The 19,447-nt window shown below is 44.3% G+C and overlaps 1 protein-coding gene across 1 annotated transcript; it reads right to left on the reverse strand.

Annotated features, from left to right (window-relative positions):
- Positions 1-879: 879 nt before the first annotated feature.
- Positions 880-19,166, reverse strand: LOC129860351 (zinc finger protein 646-like). The gene is made up of 4 exons (XM_055930674.1): positions 18,607-19,166; positions 14,801-17,538; positions 12,095-13,201; positions 880-9,358 (listed from the first exon to the last, which is right to left on the reverse strand). Exons 2-4 carry the CDS (start codon positions 17,377-17,379, stop codon positions 8,467-8,469), a joined length of 4,578 nt encoding a protein of 1,525 aa, XP_055786649.1. The 5' UTR covers positions 17,380-17,538; positions 18,607-19,166; the 3' UTR covers positions 880-8,466.
- Between the last annotated feature and the right edge of the window lie 281 nt (positions 19,167-19,447).

The raw sequence follows: 19,447 nt of genomic DNA on the forward strand, positions 1-19,447 counted from the left end.
AACTTACTCAGTATTCCCTTTCCTCAGTTGAAACAATGGAGATAAGCCCATGCTTATGTGACAATGTTTGTAACACTACTATTAGTCACCGAATGTCAACCCAGGAAGGAACATTGCGGTTTAGCGAAAAAACTAACTGAACCCTATTGACAAGCATAACCATAGTATAACTGTGTACTCAGCTTCAAACTAAGTCAGAACACAATTTTAAGGGTTGTGTCAGGAGAATGTGGATGGCTGAATAATGACCTCTTTCATGTTACTGACAAAATTACTTAGTTATCAATAGTAAGTGGATATGGATAACAGCAGCAAGAAAAGGGCAATTTCTATACAGAATTATTTATTTATTTAGAATTATATTTTTGAATGTTTGTGGTAACAGCTAAATGTCTGGATAAATACTGTCAAAGGGACCCCTGCAAAAATGTTTGTAAAACCAGTGACACCAGCTGACCAACTTTTTGTTACTGAGCAATAACTAACAAGTGGTTAGTTAACTTTTCTTGTCTGTTTGGTTTATGTACATGGGTTAGTGGAGTAATAAGCAATGTTACATGTGAACTCTGGCTGACCTTTGTGTATTATGTTAATAAAATAAAGAATAAAATGAGCTGATTTCTTGATATCAACTTTGCAACAACCAGGTACTGTGCTGCATGTAGGGGCTTGGTTTGAAACCAAAGACTGTGTGTAGGAGACAGGGTGTGGTTTGGAACCAGGTATAGGAAATGGTACAGTTTGGAAGCAGTTACTACTGTGTGGAGGAGAAAGGGATTGGTTTGGAACCAAGTTCTGCATGCTTTGTTATAAAACTTTAAACAAAATAAAAGGTTGGAATCATTGGAAAAGGACATAAAAAAAACATTGTGTTGGTAATTGAGTTTAAGTCATTTAATTTCAACAAACTGATTGGCTAAGGTTCTAATTAGCTAAGTTCATAGTCCTAACCTGGAAGTAAAAATATACATTTCAAAGTGACAAAATATATACAGGGTTATATTAATAAAATATTTCAGATGAGTTTTTGAACACTAAATTCACATCTTTGTGGGATATGCTTTTTATTACACTATACCTAATGTAGCGGTGAATTCCTTGTGTAAAGGACAATCCTGCTATGAATGTACAGAGAACCCAACCAATGTTTCATTCCAATATTTACCGCTGTGGGAGATGCACATGACACATACAGTACACAGGGGTTGTCATCCTGGCAAAAAAAAGTGAAGTGTACATTAATAAGTGCCAGAAGAGATGGAACCGTAATCAGACAATGCCACGTTCAAGGTTTAAACTGAGATCTGACATTAACACTACATGCAGACCATAAACATTTATGAAAATACATGTTGCAATTTGGATATGCGAGCCGTATTACAGAACTTAACTGTAATGGCGCCGATAGAGGGCAGCCGTGCTTCTAGCCCCTAGACAACTTTGCAGTATTGTTTTTTGTGTTATTACATACAGCCGGGAATAACATTTGGATATCAGAGCGGCGGTAACACATCAGCATTTATGACTAACAATACAACTTTGGACTACAAAAGGAAAACCAGCCCCGTCGCGGCCACCGACGTCTTGATTCCGGACAAGCTAAACATCTTCGCCCGCTTTGAGGACAACACAGTGCCACCGACGCGGCCCGCTACCAAGGACTGTGAGCTCTCCTTCTCCGTGGCCGACGTGAGTAAGACATTTAAGCGTGTTAACCCTCGCCGCATTCTCAGAGCATGCAAAGACCAGTTGGCTGGTGTGTTTACAGACATATTCAATCTCCCTATTCCAGTCTGCTATCACCACATGCTTCAAGATGGCCACCATTGTTTCAGTACCCAAGAAAGCAAAGGTAACTGAACTAAATGACTATCGTCCCGTAGCACTCACTTTGAGGCGCTAGTCAAGGATCATATCACCTCTACCTTACCTGACACCCTAGACCCACTTCAATTTGCTTACCGCCCTAATAGCTCCCCAGACGATGCGATCGCTATCGCACTGCACACTTCCCTATCCCATCTGGACAAGAGGAATACCTATGTAAGAATGCTGTTCATGGACTACAGCTCAGCCTTCAACAGCATAGTACCCACCAAGCTCATCATTAAGCTTCAGGCCCTGTGTCTGAACCCCGCCCTGTGCAACTGGGTCCTGGACTTCCTGACGGGCCGCCCCCAGGTGGTGAAGGTAGGAAACACCTACACTTCGCTGATCCTCAACACTGGGGCCACACAAGGGTGCGTGCTCAGCCCTCTCCTGTACTCCCTGTTCACCCATGACTGCGTAGCCAAGCACGCCTCCAACTCAATCATCAATTTGCAGATGACAACAGTAGTTGGCTTGATTACCAACAATGACAAGACAGCCTACAGGGAGGTGGTGAGGGCTCTGGGAGTGTGGTGTCAGGAAAATGACCCCTCATTCATCGTCAACAAAGCAAAAGGAGATGATCGTGGACTTCAGGAAACAGCAGAGGGAGCACCCCCCTATCCACATCGATGGGACCACAGTGGAGAAGGTGGAAAGCTTCCAGTTCCTCGGCATACACAACACTGACAACCTGAAATGGTCCACCCACACAGACAGTGTGGTGAAGGTTCAACAGCACCTCTTCAATCTCAGGAGGCTGAAGAAATTTGGCTTGCCACTTAAAACCCTCACAAACTTTTACAGATGCACAATTGAGAGCATCCTGTCGGGCTGTATCACCGCCTGGTACGGCAACTGCACCGCCCGCAACCGCAAGGCTCTCCAGAGGGTGGTGCGGTCTGCCCAACGCATCACCGGGGGCAAACTACCTGGCCTCCAGTACACCTACATCACCCAATGTCCTTGATGATCTTTCTGCCCTTCCTATGACAACAACCACCCGAGCCACTGTCTGTTCATTAAACATACTGACTGTACCGCTCAGCTTTCCACTAGACGATGGTGCATTGCTGCAGGGACTTTCTTCCATTCAGCCACAAGAGCATTAGTGACGACGAGCACTGATGTTGGGCGATGTTTGATGGGGTTGTGGTCAGGGCTCTCCGCAGGCCAGTCAAGTTCTTCCACACCAATTTCGACAAACATCTCTGTATGGACCTCGCTTTGTGCACGGGGGCATTGTCATGTTGAAACAGGAAAGGGCCTTCCCAAACTGTTGCCACAAAGTTGGAAGCACATAATCATCCAGAATATCATTGTATGCTGTAGCATTAAGATTTCCCTTCAATGGAACTAAGGGGCCTAGCCCGCAGGTAGCGTTCTCCTGGCATTCGCTAAACCCTGAGTCATTTTCTCCAGAGTCTAAAGGCAGCGAGCTTTACACCACTCCAGCCGACCCTTGGCATTGCGCATGGTAATCTTACGCTTGTGTGCAACTGCCCGGCAAAGGTAACCCATTTCAAGAAGCTCCCGATGAACAGTTATTGTGCTGACGTTGCTTCTAAAAGGCAGTTTGGAACTCGGTAGCGTGTTGCAACCGAGGACAGGCGATTTTTATGCGCTACAGCACTCGGCGCTCCCGTTCTGTGAGCTTGTGTGGTCTACCACTTCGCAGCTGAGCTGTTGTTGCTCCTAGACGTTTCCACATCAGAATAACAGCACTTACAGTTGACCGGGGCAGCTCAAACAGGGTAGAAATTTGACTAATTTACTTGTTGGAAAGGTGGCATTCTATGACGGAGCCACATTGAAAATCACTGAGCTCTTCAGTAAGGCCATTCTACAGCCAATGTTTGTCTATGGAGATTGCATGGCTGTGTGCTCGATTTTACACACCGGTCAATTACAGGTGTGGTGAAATAGCCTAATGCACTAATTTGAAAAAGTGTCCACATACTTTTGTATATACAGTGCAGTCGGGAAGTATTCAGATTCCTTGACTTTTTTCACTTTGTTAAGTTACAGCCGTATTCTAAAAGGGATTAAATAAATACAAATCCTTAGCAATCTACACACAAGACTCCATAAGGATAAAGCTACAAACAGAAATACCTTATTTACATAAGTATTCAAACCCTTTGCTATGAGACTCGAAATTGAGCTCAGGTGCATCCTGTTTCCATTGATCATCTTTGAGATGCTTCTACAACTTGATTGGAGTCCACCTGTGGTAAAGTCAATGTATTGGATGATGATATGACATGATATGGAAAGGCACACGTCTATATAAATGGTCCCACAGTTGACAGTGCATTTCAGTGAAAAGAAACGAAGCCACAAGGTCGAAGGAATTGTGTGTAGAGTTCCGAGACAGGATTGTGTGGAGGCACAGATCTGGGGAAGGGTACCAAAACAGCATTGAAGTTCCCCAAGAACAGTGGCCTCCATAATTCATAAATGGAAGAAGTTTGGATCCACCAAGACTCTTCCTTGAGCTGGCCACCCAGCCAAACTGAGCAATCGGATGGTCACTCTGACAGTGCGCCAGAATTCTTCTGTAAAGATGGGAGAACCTTCCAGAAGGACAACAATCTCTGCAGCACTCCACCAATCAGGCTTTTATGGTAGTGGCCAGACAGAAGCCACTCCTCAGTAAAAGGCACGACAGCCCGCTTGAAGTTTGCCAAAAGGCACCTAAAGACTGACCTTGAGAAACAAGATTCTCTGGTCTGATGAAACCAAGATTCCTACGGTGAAGCATGGTGGGTGGCAGCATCATCATCATGCTGTGGGGATGTTTTTCAGCGGCAGGGACTGGGAGACTAGTCTGGATCGAGTAGACAGATCCTTGATGAAAACCTGCTCCAGACCAGACTGGGATGAAGTTTCACTTTCCAACAGGACAAACAACCCTAAGCACCAAACAAAGACAACGCATGAGTGGCTTCGGGACAAGTCTCAATGTCCTTGAGTGGCCCAGCCAGAGCCCGGACTTCAACCCAATTGAACATCTCTGGAGAACCGAAAATAGCTGTGCGGCTACACTCCCCATCCAACCTGACAGAGCTTGAGAGGATCTGCAGAGAAGAATGCAACAAACTCCTCAAATACAGGTGTGCCAAGCTTGTCGCGTCATACCCAAGGTTGTAGTCGCTGCCAAATGTGCGTCAAAGTACGGAGTAAAGGGTCTGAATACTTATGTAAATGTGATGTTTATTTTTTTGTAAATATGCACACAAAGATATCTATAAAAAGGCAATAACGTAACAAAACGTGGAAAAAGTCAAGGGGTCTGAATACTTTCCGAATGCACTGTATATTAAATATAGGATAATGCCAAGAAAAACACATTGTGGTGTCAGTTACACATTTCATAATGTACTGGGCCCACACCCTCAAACAAGGTTTTAAACCTAAAGGATCTACGCTTGCTACTTGTGTTTTACAAAAAAAAGTGCCATTAGTGGGACTGAAAAAATGCACTATTTTGTACATGATAAGCACCTCATTTTATTTTACACCTTTTCTGGTAAGCATTGCAAACCAAATAAATACTAGATTTAACTTAATTGCACATTTATGTAAAGGTTATATGACCACAAATTGCTTTTTCCAAAGCACCCCAAAGCATTTCTCAAATAGTGGCGATGGACATCTGCTTCTGGATACACACTGCTGTCAACATGGTTGAAGCAACCAACTGGATGTGGACAAGTTTGAACACTGAAGCTTGTGTCCATGAAACATTAACAGAAATACAATAACCATTCAAATAAAGACAGAAATAAATACTTTGTATTATAAATATAAGTAGGCTAACTGATCAGAGAGAGTAGGCTTTCACAACACGATAATTCTACACTTTTGACTTACATTTTACGGACTGACACGCAAACAAACTCAGCAAAAAAAATAAACGTCCCCTTTTCAGGACCCTGTCTTTCAATGATAATTCGTAAAAAATCCCAATAGATCTTCATTGTAAAGGGTTTAACCATAAACAATTAATGAACATGCACCTGTGGAACGGTCGTTAAGACACTAACAGCTAACAGACGGTAGGCAATTAAGGTCACAGTTAAAACTTAGGACACCAAAGAGGCCTTTCTACTGACTCTGAAAAATACGAAAATAAAGATGCCCAGGGTCCCTGCTCATCTGTGTGAATATGCCTTAGGCATGCTGCAAATAGGCATGAGGACTGCAGATGTGGCCAGGGCAATAAACTGCAATGTCCATACTGTGAGACGCCTAAGACAGCGCTACATGGAGACAGGATTGACCTCGCAGTGGCAGACCACGTGTAACACCTGCACAGGATCAGTACATCCGAACATCACACCCGCGGGACAGGTACAGGATGGCAACAACAACTGCCCAAGTTACACCAGGAACGCACAATCCCTCCATCCGTGCTCAGACTGTCCACAATAAGCTGAGAGAGGCTGGACTGAGAGCTTGTAAGCCTGTTGTAAGGCAGGTCCTCACCAGACATCACCGGCAACAACGTTGCCCATGGGCATAAACCCACCGTCGCTGGACTAGACAGGACTGGCAAAAAGTGCTCTTCACTTACAAGTCACGGTTTTGTCTCACCAGGGGTGATGGTCGGATTCGCGTTTATCGTCGAAGGAATGAGCGTTACGCCGAGGCCTGCACTCTGGAGCGGGATCGATTTGGAGATGGAAGGTCTGTCATGGTCTGGGGCGGTGTGTCACAGCATTATCGGACTGAGCTTGTCATTGCATGCAATCTCAACGCTGTGCGTTACAGGGAAGACATCCTCCTCCCTCATGTGGTACACTTCCTGCGGGCTCATCCTGACATGACCCTCCAGCAGGACAATGCCACCAGCCATACTGCTCGTTCTATGCGCGATTTCCTGCAAGACAGGAATGTCAGTGTTCTGCCATGGCCAGCGAAGAGCCCAGATCTCAATCCCATTGAACACGTTTGGGACCTGTTGGATCGGAGGGTGAGGGCTAGGGCCATTCCCCCCAGAAATGTCTGGAAACTTGCAGGTACCTTGGTGGAAAAGCGGGGAAACATCTCACAGCAAGAACTGCAAATCTGGTGCAGTCCATGAGGAGGAGATGCACTAGATGCACTAGATACTTAATGCAGCTGGTGGCCACAGCAGATACTGACTGTTACTTTTGACCCCCCATTTGTTCAGGGACACAATATTCCATTTCTGTTAGTCACATGTCTGTGGAACTTGTTCGGTTTATGTCTCAGTTGTTGACTCTTATGTTCATACAAATATTTACACGTTAGTTTGCTTTAAATAACCGCAGTTGACAGTGAGAGGACGTTTCATTTTTTGCTGAGTTTACCTTTGAAAGTTTGAGAAGTCAAAAGCATGTGTTTCGTATTGTAAAGGTTTGCAAAATTTCTGAAAATTGTCATGGGTGATTATGGACAAGAACACCTACAATTCTTATTTGAACAAGACATGGGTGAGAAATGGCACCTGTAAAAATAAAGTAATGCCCAATTCAGACATGGATAATTATCTACGACGCTTTGCACATCAGACATTTTAATGTGGCAAAACCACAGTGCTGGCAAGACCACTGTCCTTGGCTAATGCATTCCTACCTGTGTTGGAGTCGCAGCCATTGAGAATGGAATTACAGATTGAGGAATTTCCTTAAATGCTACATAGGATATTTCTTAAGAGTCAAGGTAACATTCATAGAAACTGTGATATATCAAAGTACACACAGAAAAAATGAAAATAAGTTTTTAAAAAAGAACAGGAATAAATAATTAAATATGTCCATTTAGCATACAAATGTCACTCAAAGGTGTACCCAAATATCACCATCACTAAAACCATTTGATTACCACCAACTTGATTACATGATTTCAGTAAATACCTTTGATATCATCCTCTGGGTAAGACTAGGAGGTCATCCTTATTGAAGCCGCACCAGAAAAGGTCAAATTGATCACTTTTCTCTAACCTATGGGAAAATATTGCGAACAGCCCGCACTTTTTATAAGCTGGGCAGAGAATTGAACCGACGGAGGCACTGAACACAGTAATAGATAGCGAGAGGAAATTACCATTTCAGAACAGCACTTTCCTCATAAAAATATGAGTCATTCATGTGTAAATCAAGCTCACATGCAGGAACTGGGCTGAAGCAGTTCTGTTACGTCAGTCAATTTCCCAACCAAAGTGAACCGTCTACCTTGTGAGGACATTGATACAGTCAGTATGAAAGGAGGTCCATTAGTTCTCACTCCTATAAGCGGTAAACGATTCAATGACAATGTGCACTTCGTGCGAAAACAATCGGATAAAGATTTGACGAGACACCGTCGCCTGTGCCCGTCTGGGAATTTTAACAGTGCCACAATCCCTGCTAGAGGTAAGATCGGAAATCCTTCTACCACTCCAAAAGTGTATGACCAAAGCAGAATCAGAAAAATGAAATGTTTGTGAGGCAGCTTTGAAGGAGTTCAACATCAAGAGTAAACGCCGTCTCCACTGGGGCTCTGTGGAACGCGCCACTTTACAATTACCGATAGGGGTCCAGTGAATGGGGAGAATAATATAATAAGTATTTGACGCGGCGTCCTGACTCAGAGAAAAGAGTCCATGTCCATGTCCATAAAACTGTTCGTATCCATGCCGAAGGAGGACTCGTAGTCCTGGCCACCACTCTGGTGAATCTTCTGGTGGTGGCGCAGGTTTGACTTGCTGGAGAAGCACTTGTCGCACAGCAGGCAGGAGAAGGGCTTCTCTTTGGTGTGGATCCTCCGGTGGCAGATGAGCTGGGTGGACACGCGGAAGGCCTTGCCGCACTCCAGGCACTGGTAGCGCTTGGGCTCCGTGTGGATGCGCCGGTGGTTCTTCAGCGCCATCAGGTTGGTGAACTCCTTCTGGCACACGGAGCAGAAGAAGGAGCCGGTCTTGTGACTGTTCTTGTGGTTGAGGAGGGAACCTGCATGGCGGTAGGTGCGGCCGCAGTGCTCACACACGTGGCTCTTCTCCCCTATACAGCGCGCCTCGTTGCTCTCCTGCTGGTCGGGCATGCCACCGTGCATGTGGGCAAACGCCGGTACCAGCTTGGGGATGCCTTGGAGCTCCATGGTTTGGTCTAGTCCCGATTCCCAGCCCAGGTCATCCTCCATTTGCATGCTGTGTTGTTGATAATTCCCTTGGGCCCGGTGGTGCAGTTCCTGGTGTTGTTGGTACATGGCTGGGTTGGGGAAGCTCTGATGGCAGGGGCTGCAGACCAGGGTGTGGTCCTTGGAGTGCACCTCCATGTGGTTCTGCAGGTGCGAGATGAGACAGAAGGTCTTGCCACAGTCTGGACAGCAGTGGCGCTTCATCTGGGAGTGGACCTGGAGGGCGAGGGTGTCGGGGAAAGTCTGGAGGCACAAGGTACAGTGGTGGAGGTTTTCGGAGTGCGTCTTTTTATGGTTGAGCAGGGAGCCAGCATGGTGGTACGAGCGTCCACAGAGGTCACACCTGCAGCAGAGAGAATTATTAAAATCTCTGTTTATGAAAGTTATTTAAATTGGACATAAAGTGGCTTTTTCTTACTGTACCAAAGGCCCACCTAACAAGAAGATCATCTCAGGCGTATCTTTACTAATAGAATTTAACTATGAGGAAATAATTACACACAGTGCACAGTGCACGCTGACACGGTCACCGGGTGTACTGCGTTTCCTCCGACACATTGGTGCGGCTGGCTTCCGGGTTAAGTGGGCATTGTGTCAAGAAGCAGTGCGGTTGGGTTGTGTTTTGGAGGACGCACGGCTCTCTACCTGAGCCCGTACGGGGGTTGCAGCAATGAGACTAACTACCAATTGGATACCATGAAATTGGGGAGAAAAAGGGGTAAAAATAAATAAAATAAGAAATAAAATATATTTACACATGTATTCACACTGATTTGGAGTCCACGTGTAGCCAATTCAATTGTTTAAAACAGGATTTTTTTTTTTAAAGAAACACACCTGTCTATATAAGGTCCCACAGTTGACAATGCACGTCAGAGCAGAAACAGAAGTCCAAGAAACTGGCCGTAGATCTGAGATAGAATTGTGATGAGGCCCACTATATCTGGAGAAGGATATAAAACCACTTCTAGAATGTTGAAAGTTTCCAAGAGCACAGTGGTCTCCATAATTGGTAAACTGAAAAAAATATGGAACCGTCCAGACTGCTTAGAGCTGACCGTCCGACCAAACTGAGCAAGAAGGTCATTGGTCAGGGAGGTGACCAAGAACCCAATGACCACTCTGACAGACCTACAGAGTTCCTTGGCTGAGATGGGAGAACCTGCTTGACAATAGTCTCTACAGTACTTCACCAATCTGGGCTTTATGGGAGAGTGGCCAGACAGAAGCCACTCCCGAGAAAAAGGCACATGACAGCACGCCTGGAGTTTGTAAAAAGGCACGTGAAAGACTAAGGCAAAAGATTCTGTGGTCTGATGAGACTAAAATGGTGGAGGCAGCAGCATCATGCTATGGGGAGGCTTTTCAGCAGCAGTGACTGGGAGACTGGTCAAGGTAAAGGGAACAATGAATGGAGCCAAATACAGGCAAATCCTTAATGAGAACCTGCTTCAGAGTGTAAATGACCTTAGACTGCGGTGAATATTTACGTTCCAAAAGGATAATGACCCCAAGCATACAGCCAAAGTAATACTGGAATGGCTTCAGAACAATAATGTGAAAGTCCTTGAGCCGCACAGCCAAAGCCCAGACTTGAATTGCATTGAAAATCTGTGGAAAGACTTGAAGATTGCTGGTCACCACCGCTCCGCATCCAACTTAACAGAGCTTGATAAAATCTGCAAGGAAGAACGGGATAAAATCGCCAAATCCAGATGGGTACGTCTATCAGCTTTGCACAAGTTGCCTCAAAGCTGTAATCGCCACCAAAGGTGCTTCTACAAGGTACTGCCTTAGGGGTGTGAATACTTATGCAAATTAGATATTTCTGTATTTATTTTTAAATAAATTAGCAAATATAAAAAATAAAAAAAGTTAACTTTGTCATTATGGGGTATTGTGTGTAAATGGGTGAGAGAAAAATATATTTAATCAATTTTGAATACAGGCTGTAACAACAAATGTGGAATAAGGGGTATGAATATTTTATGAAGGCACTGTAACAGATTAAATATATGAAGTATGTTAGGGAGAATGGGTGAGTTGAGCGAGGGGAAGTGAACGATACATAATTATGTAAGCAATTGTGAATGAAGAACAGGGCGGGCCATTCTATTGTATTGATCTATTCTAATCTCAAATTGACATCTCTAATGATTATTCTTCTGATTCTGAGCAACAGCCTGAACCTACACACCGGAGGCCTAAGCGCCAGAACGGTGCCCGCCCTACCACCAAACAGTGAGACGGGAAGGGATGGCTCCGCTTGGCCTTAATAACAAGCCGGTGACAGTGCTGCAGATTACCAGCACAAAATGTCACTGGGAAAGCAGGCCCTACATATCAAGCAAAAAAACAACAGCAACGCACTCACTCACTAGCTTTAGTTGTTTACGTGACATGGACATGCCCCAACTGATACAACTGCGTGAAGATGCACACCGTGTAAGCGGCTAGCGGACAATTTACTATTTGTTACTGCTGTCAGAGACACATTCATTATAAATGCCACTATTTATTTTGTGTTGATTTTCCCTATTTATGAAGCAGACTTGGGGGCTTATGATGTTCAGACTTCTGATGTTTTCATCATTTGACCGTGCGTCTTCGTGGTTGGGGTATTTATTGATTTTGTCGTTATGAAAATAAGCCGTTACCGCGTTCCAACACATCTGCTTTCTGTTTCATAGTTGTAACAAAAGGGCACTCCACAGATAAAATTCATTGAGCAATTGAATTTGTGTTTTTACATATAGCCTACAGTAACAAACGAATGAAAATGCTATTCTGTTATTTATAATATCTAAATGTTACCTAAGTCCTTCATAAACACAATCAAATTATTATTTTTGCAATACTACGACATTTATTAATAACAGTGCAATCAGAATGACTGCTCATTAGCCCGAAGGGGGGGGGGGGTCCCCTTAAGGCCCAGAGGTTCTAGTGTTAAAGCCATTTTTTTGAAGACTAAAAAAAAGTGATCATTAATAAGATAATCATTAATAATCATTAATAAGATCCATGAAAAAAGAATCATGCTTTACACAATGAGCTGATAATGAAACAAGTAACTCACGTGAAGCACTTGTCTCCACTCTCTCTGTGATCGCCGTCACAAGCTCTAGCCGAGTCATCCTGGCCCCCCCGGCAGCGGTGCCTCTTCAGCCCAGACTTGCCCTGGAAGCTCTTGCCACATTCTGGGCAGCTGAAGTGGTTGGCCACCCTGGTGTGGACCTTCTGGTGGTTATGGAGGATACTGGCCAACCGAAACGCCTTCCCGCAGGTCAGGCAGACATGCTTCTTCTTCTGTGTGTGGATTCGCGTGTGGTTGCGTAACGCCATGGGGTTAGAAAAGGGCTTGGAGCAGAACGTGCAGCTGAAGTCACCGGACTTATGAGTGTTTTTATGATTCAGGAGACTGCCCGCGTGGCGGTAGCTGCGATTGCAGATGATGCAGGTGAATGGTCGCTCCTCCCTTTTCAAGGTCATACTCGTTTGTCCGTCGCTGCCCTCTGATGAGTTTGCCAGTGACCCACAGGTATGGGCTGTCAGTTGGTCAGCGGATATAAACGTCTGTCTGCACTGCTTACATTTAACGTTTCTTGCTCGTCGGCGACCTCTTCCCCTGACCCCTCCTGGCATATCCTTTCTGAGGTGTGCGCAAATATGGCTAGACAACTGCTTCTTTCCCCTAAAGGCCTTACCACAGTCTTGACAACTGTGCTTTTTAATTGAGAAGTGGATGCGCAGGTGGTTCTTCATAGCCAGCTGGTTGGAGTAGGTGTTGTTACAAACAGAGCAGTAGTATTCACCTGTCTTGTGGGAGTTCTTGTGATTGACCAGACTTCCTGCGTGTCGATACGTTCGCCCACATTGGTCACAGGAGTAGGGGCGAGGGTCGCCTGCATCCACTGATTTGACTCCAGTCTGAGCCCCCTCCTCCACACTGGGTTTCTTTCTGTTGAGGGTTGGCCTATGCTTTTTGTGGGTGGTGGTGGCTTGATTGGCAGGTGCATTAAGCAAGCGCATTCCTCCCTCTGACCTCGTGCCATTCGTCTGCATGACGGCCTGAATCTGGCTGTTGAGCTCCTGTATTTTGGCATGGTTCTCCTTGTGAATTCTGAGGTGGTTCAATAGTTGCTTCTCTATCTTGAATGCCTTCCCGCATTCATTGCACGCATGTCTAAAAGATGGGACAAAGAGAGAGGTTCATCCTATGTTTACAAAGCACAGAACAGTCGAGCATGAATGAAGTAAAGACAAAACACAAAATACATTACTGCAAATGGAGACAGGTCTCTAAAGTGCACCTAGATATTTTGCTTTGGGACCTGGGAGCACCTGTGCGACCCAGATAATAATTGTTGTAATGATAAGCTTCACTGTGCAGTTGTATCCGAGTGCCCCAGAGAGAGAAAAAACGAGCGTCTACATATAATGAATATTAAAGAATGCATCAGTGATTTGTATTTCTTGCAACCTTGTGAAGATGCATCATAGGAATGCCTGGGACTACCACTTTGTGTAGCCAGTTAGCAATGGCGAGCCTTTCCCCATTAAACCTTCCAAATTAAATGTTACCTGCAAAGTAGGCTTACCTGGCAGAATATGATATCATGATAATTTGTATCAAATCGGGTGGTGTCTTGTTTTGCAAACTCTGCTATTAGGCCCTAGGCTGTCATTGTAAATAAGAATTTGTTCTTAACTGACTTGCCTAGTTAAACAGAAATAAATATTGCGCAATGCAGTACAACCACCACCAGCCAAACACCGGTCACTTCAGGTGAGTAATTAAAATGAAACAAAAGTAGTCTCCTGGTGTGGTTTAAGCATTGTTATGGACTAAGAAAATCCAACTGTTGTTTTTCTATTATAAAAAAATAATAATTTAAACCTGAAGGGAAAAAAACTGAAAAAACAAACCCGAGAAAACTTTGTGTGTGGCTTTCAGTGTTATGGCGATAAACACTATTGGCTGGTAAAGATTTTTTCCATCTACCTGCCAAAGCGGCTGGTGGACCAAAAATATTGTTTTTAGGCCCTGTTCATAAACCATTTTGCGGGTCGTTCCAAAACCACTCACAGGCATTTGTTTACACCAACAACCTGGTCACTTTACCAGCATATCTAAACATTTGGGGGCACAGAAAGAAAGGAAAAGAAAGAAAGGAATTGAGCTTCTTTAGAAGCTCAATGATCATAGCAATGAATGAATGCGCGATCTACTGCATGTCGTCGCTTGACGCTCATAAAAAGAGACAATGTCCAAATTTCAATGCAACGCATCTCAACAGGTAGTGCTTAAACACAATGAAGAAACCTAATATTCCACAAATGACTGCAATTTCAATGACATGTTTTGTATCAACGTCTTCGCTTTTTATAATAAACATCTTCAAAAAGTAGCTAGAATTCATATGCTATATCTCAATCAATTTTTAAAAAATAGATGCATCTTCTGGTGCACCTAGATTGTATGTTGTGCTCCGAACTTGTGCTACCAATGAACATTTTCAATTTAGAGCATTGAATGTGGACAAAACCAATTGTACAGGCAGTATATCCTTAGATCAGTGTGCAAGCACTGGGTAACTCTTCATTGAAAATGTTAGCTGTTAGGGCACGGTAACAGTGCAATAACCTAAACCTTGAAATGTAATATTACAATTAATTGCATCTCCTAGGTTCTCTGTTTATTTACGTGATTTGTCAAATAACATGGATACTTATCAGTAGAATAGAATATTTCTCTGTGTTATCAATCAGGTTTAGAAATTACCTCTTAACATCAAAGTGGGTCCTCTGATGGTTCTTAAGGGCCAGTAGATTGTAGCAGCGCTTCTGGCAAACCATGCAGCGGAACACTCCAGTTTTGTGGGACTTTTTATGGTTAAGAAGGGAGCCAGCATGTCTGTATGCTCTTCCACACTGATCACACTTGTACTGGCAATCCCCATTGTTTAAATTCTCTTTCGTGTGTCCTAATTCTTTACCGTTGACAGAGCCGCCCATTTCATTTTTTTCAACACCGTTTGCAGATTCACTTTTCACATTTGTTGTACATTGATGGGTCTCAAGATGATGGTAACTGGTGCAAAATATACCACAATTTCCACAGATGCTGCTGTCCACCTCCTCTTTGTGCCTAGTTCCATTACTATTGTCCATATGTATGTGTTTAGCATCATCTGCCTGTGCTTTATTGTGTATGAGCTGATGGGCAAGCATGTCCTGCTTCTTGGCAAAACTCTCTCCGCAAGTACTGCAGATCATCAGACCCCCATCCATCTGATGTCTCTTTCCAGGGTCCTCTTCATTTTCAGCCTCTAGGGAGGACATGGAGGGGCCGGAGCTTGTAGGAGTACCATGGGATTGAGTGTGGCCACGAAGATGGCTCCTCAGAGCCCTCATGCTTGTGTAGCGGTTCCCACACGCTGAGCACTGATAGAGCTCTCCGCCATCATCCTCTTCTTTGCCATCACCATTCAACTGCTCCCCATTCTGGCCTTCATGGAAGTCATGTTCATCGCAGTACCTTTGTCTAGGGCTGCCATTCAGTCCCTGGAACTCTACATGATCTCCTGGATTTCCCATGGTGCATCGTCCATTAGTGTCCAAGAAGGTTAAGTTGCTGTCATAGCCATTTGACATGGCCTCTTGCTGCGGTTGTAGCAGGGGGCATACGTGCAATTTGATTCCTGCGATGTCTGCAAATGTTTCGCCACAGTCTGCACACATGTGACTCTCCATCAGGCGTTCGTTGTGAGGTAGGTGCACAGTTCTGTCCTGGGGAAAGGCGGAGTCAAACTGCACATGGCATGATCCTCCAATGCCGTGTTCACTCGTGTTCTCCTGAGCGAGAGTCATCATATTGCTAGCATCTCCCTCCTGAGAGGAGAAGCTGGCCTGCTGGTTCTCCAGCGTTAGGGGCTCAGAAGAGAGCCAGTCTCCTTCAGAGCTGAGGTTAAAGGAGGACGGATGGGCCCTGTGGATGCGGACATGGCTGCGGAGGGCAGCCATGTGTGGGTAAGTCTTGCGGCAGATGGAACACTGGTAAATGCCTGTCTGATGAGAACGCCTGTGGTTGATGAGACTCCCGGCATGCCGGTAGCTTTTTCCACAGACCTGGCACTTGTAGCGGCGCTCACCGTTTTCTGTAACTGAGGACTTTTCTGCCTTACTTAGATCGTCAGCAGGAATCTCTGATTCCAAGATTAAGGGCTCTCCCGGAGTATTCAAGGTGGATTTGTTACTGGAGTGGTCAGAGTATATTTGAATATCATTGATCTGCTCCCCTTGATGATCAATCAATGGAGTACTGTTTAGAGGTGGTGAATAAAAGTTTGAGTCAGGAGAAGGAGTGACACTAAGGTCATAAGAATCATGATGATCCTCAGATAAATCTTGATCGTGCCCAAAGGACATAGAGGAAGAATTATGCTTTTGGACATGTTCCTGGAACTCATCATCATTAGGAAACATCACTTGACACAGGTGACAGAAATGGACTGGAACATCCCTGTTCAGGGGTGAAAACTGCTCTGGTGCTCTGCCTGCGTAAGTGACTTCCAAGGAATGGGTGTCTGGCCCACTTTTGGACTTGTTATGGGTTCTCTGGTGACTATGGAGGGCAGCAAGATTATTGAACTGCTTTAAACAGATAGGGCACTCAAACATCCCTACCTGGTGATACTTCTTATGATTGATCAGGCTTCCAGGGTGTCTATATGACTTTTCACACTGATCACATTTGAAAGGTCGATCCCCTGCTTCGAAGCCTAGATTTTCACTATAATTTGCTGAGTTGGGGATAACCTCTGCCTCCTCTTGGCTAAGGTTATTACCAGACACAATATCCATCCCTGTGTCTTGCTGGTCAGCCACCAAGTACGACGGCTTTTCAAAGTCATCATGATCTTCAATTTCATCTCTATTCTCAATTGGAGAATATTCTGCAGTGGCCCCCCAACCGGCTCTCCTCTTTGATTGCCCAGAGAGATGGACCTTTTGATGGGTGGCCAGCTGAGTAGCTAGCCTAAAGGCCTTCCCACAGTCCATGCAGGAGTACTTCTTCTGTGATGTGTGGATGCGCAGATGGCTCTTCAGGGCCAGAGGGTTTGAGAGCTTCCTAGCACATATTGGACATTGAAAAGAACCCAACGTGTGTGTTTTCTTGTGGTTAGCCAAGCTACCTGCATGCCTGTAGCATCGGCCACATTCATCGCATTTGAACTTGCGATCTTCTTCTAGCTGGAAGTGACTATCCATGTGTTCCAGAAGGCTTGGCATGTTGGAGCACACTGTGCCACAGTGTTTGCAAGAGAAGCCTTTAGTCCTGCCAGGCTCTTGCATAGCCATTACAGGATAGTACTGCAAATATTTGAGCTAGATAATTGTGGGGGAAATACATCAGATTCCCAGCTCCTCCATATCACAAGAGCTTACATTCATTGTACAGTCCAAATAGGAAGGCTGCACAAGAATGGGATCAGAATGGATGCAGGTACAACATGAGTGCTGTGGAAAAAATAGAGAACCGATTTGGTTAGTCGTAATCACTTGCAGTCAATGTATTATTTATTTATTATTTTATTTTTTATTTTACCATTATTTTACCAGGTAAGTTGACTGAGAACACTTTCTCATTTCCAGCAACGACCTGGGGAATAGTTACAGGGGAGAGGAGGGGGATGAATGAGCCAATTGTAAACTGGGGATTGTTAGGTGACCATGATGGTTTGAGGGCCAGATTGGGAATTTAGCCAGGACACCGGGGTTAACACCCCTACTCTTACGATAAGTGCCATGGGATCTTTAATGACCTCAGAGAGTCAGGACACCCGTTTAACGTCCCATCCGAAAGACGGCACCCTATACAGGACAGTGTCCCCAATCACTGCCCTGGGGCATTGGGATATTTTTTAGACCAGAGAAAAGAGTGCCTCCTACTGGCCCTCCAACACCACTTCCAGCAGCATCTGGTCTCCCATCCAGGGACTGACCAGGACCAACCCTGCTTAGCTTCAGAAGCAAGCCAGCAGTGGTATGCAGGGTGGTATGCTGCTGGCATTTATGTGATAATCGTGGACCATATGCCTACTAACACAATGGGTACAAACATGTATAATACATCCGAATTTAGTTTGTTACTAGCCAATATATATTTTGCCCGATTCAAACTGAAGGTGGCTAACTAACGCTATATTGTGTCACAATACCCTAGCGCGACTGCTAGCCGCCTAACTATTTCAATAATGTGGGGAAACAACACCTCGGCCAAAACGTAAACATTTTTCTTGTTGAATTCCATTAGCTACATTTCACATGTAACTTAAAAACACGCGCCATTACGGAAAAGTTATCCGTTGGTTTGCGAACAAGCCAATGCTAGATACAATAGCCGCTAACTAACAAGTAACGGTTAGCATCATCATGCTTAACAAGCTAACGCTAGCTAAACAAACATTGCATCAAAAAATAGAACGTTACCCTGTTTTAACATCTATTTGATTATTGCGTCCAGCCAAATATGTTCTGGAATTTCTAATGTATGGTATTTAAATCTAGCACTATGTTTTTACTCACCACAAAGTTATTTATATTCCTAAAAGACCAGTCTTGTTTGATTGTCTTTTTTCTTCCATCCCATTACACATACTTCCTGTTCGTTGCTAGGAAACAGGAAATGTGTACCACAAAATAAGTCCCTCTTCGTAGTTCTGTCATGCGCACATAACTGTGCGTTATCTATAAAACAATTTTCTATTTTCGTGGATTTGCTATGTAAAATTACAAGATGGCCTGTACGTAAAATGCATTTGAAAACACATATACAAGTACTAAAATGTTATCCATCCCCGTTACAGGTTTACCTCATTCCAAATTAACAATAATCCACGTGACGTGAAAATGCAAATGATTGAAACGTTCCAGCAAAACAGGAGCGTGCTATTTCATTCATTCCTCTGTCTATAGTTCTTTCTAGTAAATCCATTCATGCGGTTCTCCGACGACTTCTCACTAACTGTAAAGCGCACTACAGTCGGAAAAATATGAGCAAATCCATCAAGCGCTATTTTATGTTTGTTACCGCCACGCAAATTCTGCACTGTTGCATGTTCGAGAATAGCCTAGGCTACTGCATGGAAATGAGAAGAAATTGAAGAGAGTCCCAATTTATTTGTCTTATTTAACCAAGGAAGTCACACTGTTGATCTTGCAGGAGTCATTTTGTTTTATGCTCTCATGATTGTGACTGTCAAGACTTGTGTGCCGTAGTTACTTGTTTTCATTGGAACATTGAGGTGTTAGGTGTTTGATTTGATTGCATGTTAATTTAATCTAGCATGGAGTAGTCCTGGGATTACATAGAAGATATATTGTATCTATAACAATGAATTGGAGGTGGAAAAGTATACCTGTTTCT

The sequence above is a fragment of the Salvelinus fontinalis genome, chromosome 8 (genome assembly GCF_029448725.1).
Source record: "Salvelinus fontinalis isolate EN_2023a chromosome 8, ASM2944872v1, whole genome shotgun sequence".
NCBI classification, from domain to species: Eukaryota; Metazoa; Chordata; class Actinopteri; order Salmoniformes; family Salmonidae; genus Salvelinus; species Salvelinus fontinalis.

Excerpts from the sequence above, each read along its gene's own strand:
- LOC129860351 (XM_055930674.1), bottom strand. The coding sequence starts at position 17,379 with ATGGCTATGCAAGAGCCTGGCAGGACTAAAGGCTTCTCTTGCAAACAC. Across the intron at positions 13,202-14,800 it reads ACCCACTTTGATGTTAAGAG|ACATGCGTGCAATGAATGCG; the intron begins GTAATTTCTAAA and ends CCCATCTTTTAG. Across the intron at positions 9,359-12,094 it reads AGTGGAGACAAGTGCTTCAC|GTGTGACCTCTGTGGACGCT; the intron begins GTGAGTTACTTG and ends TCTCTGCTGCAG.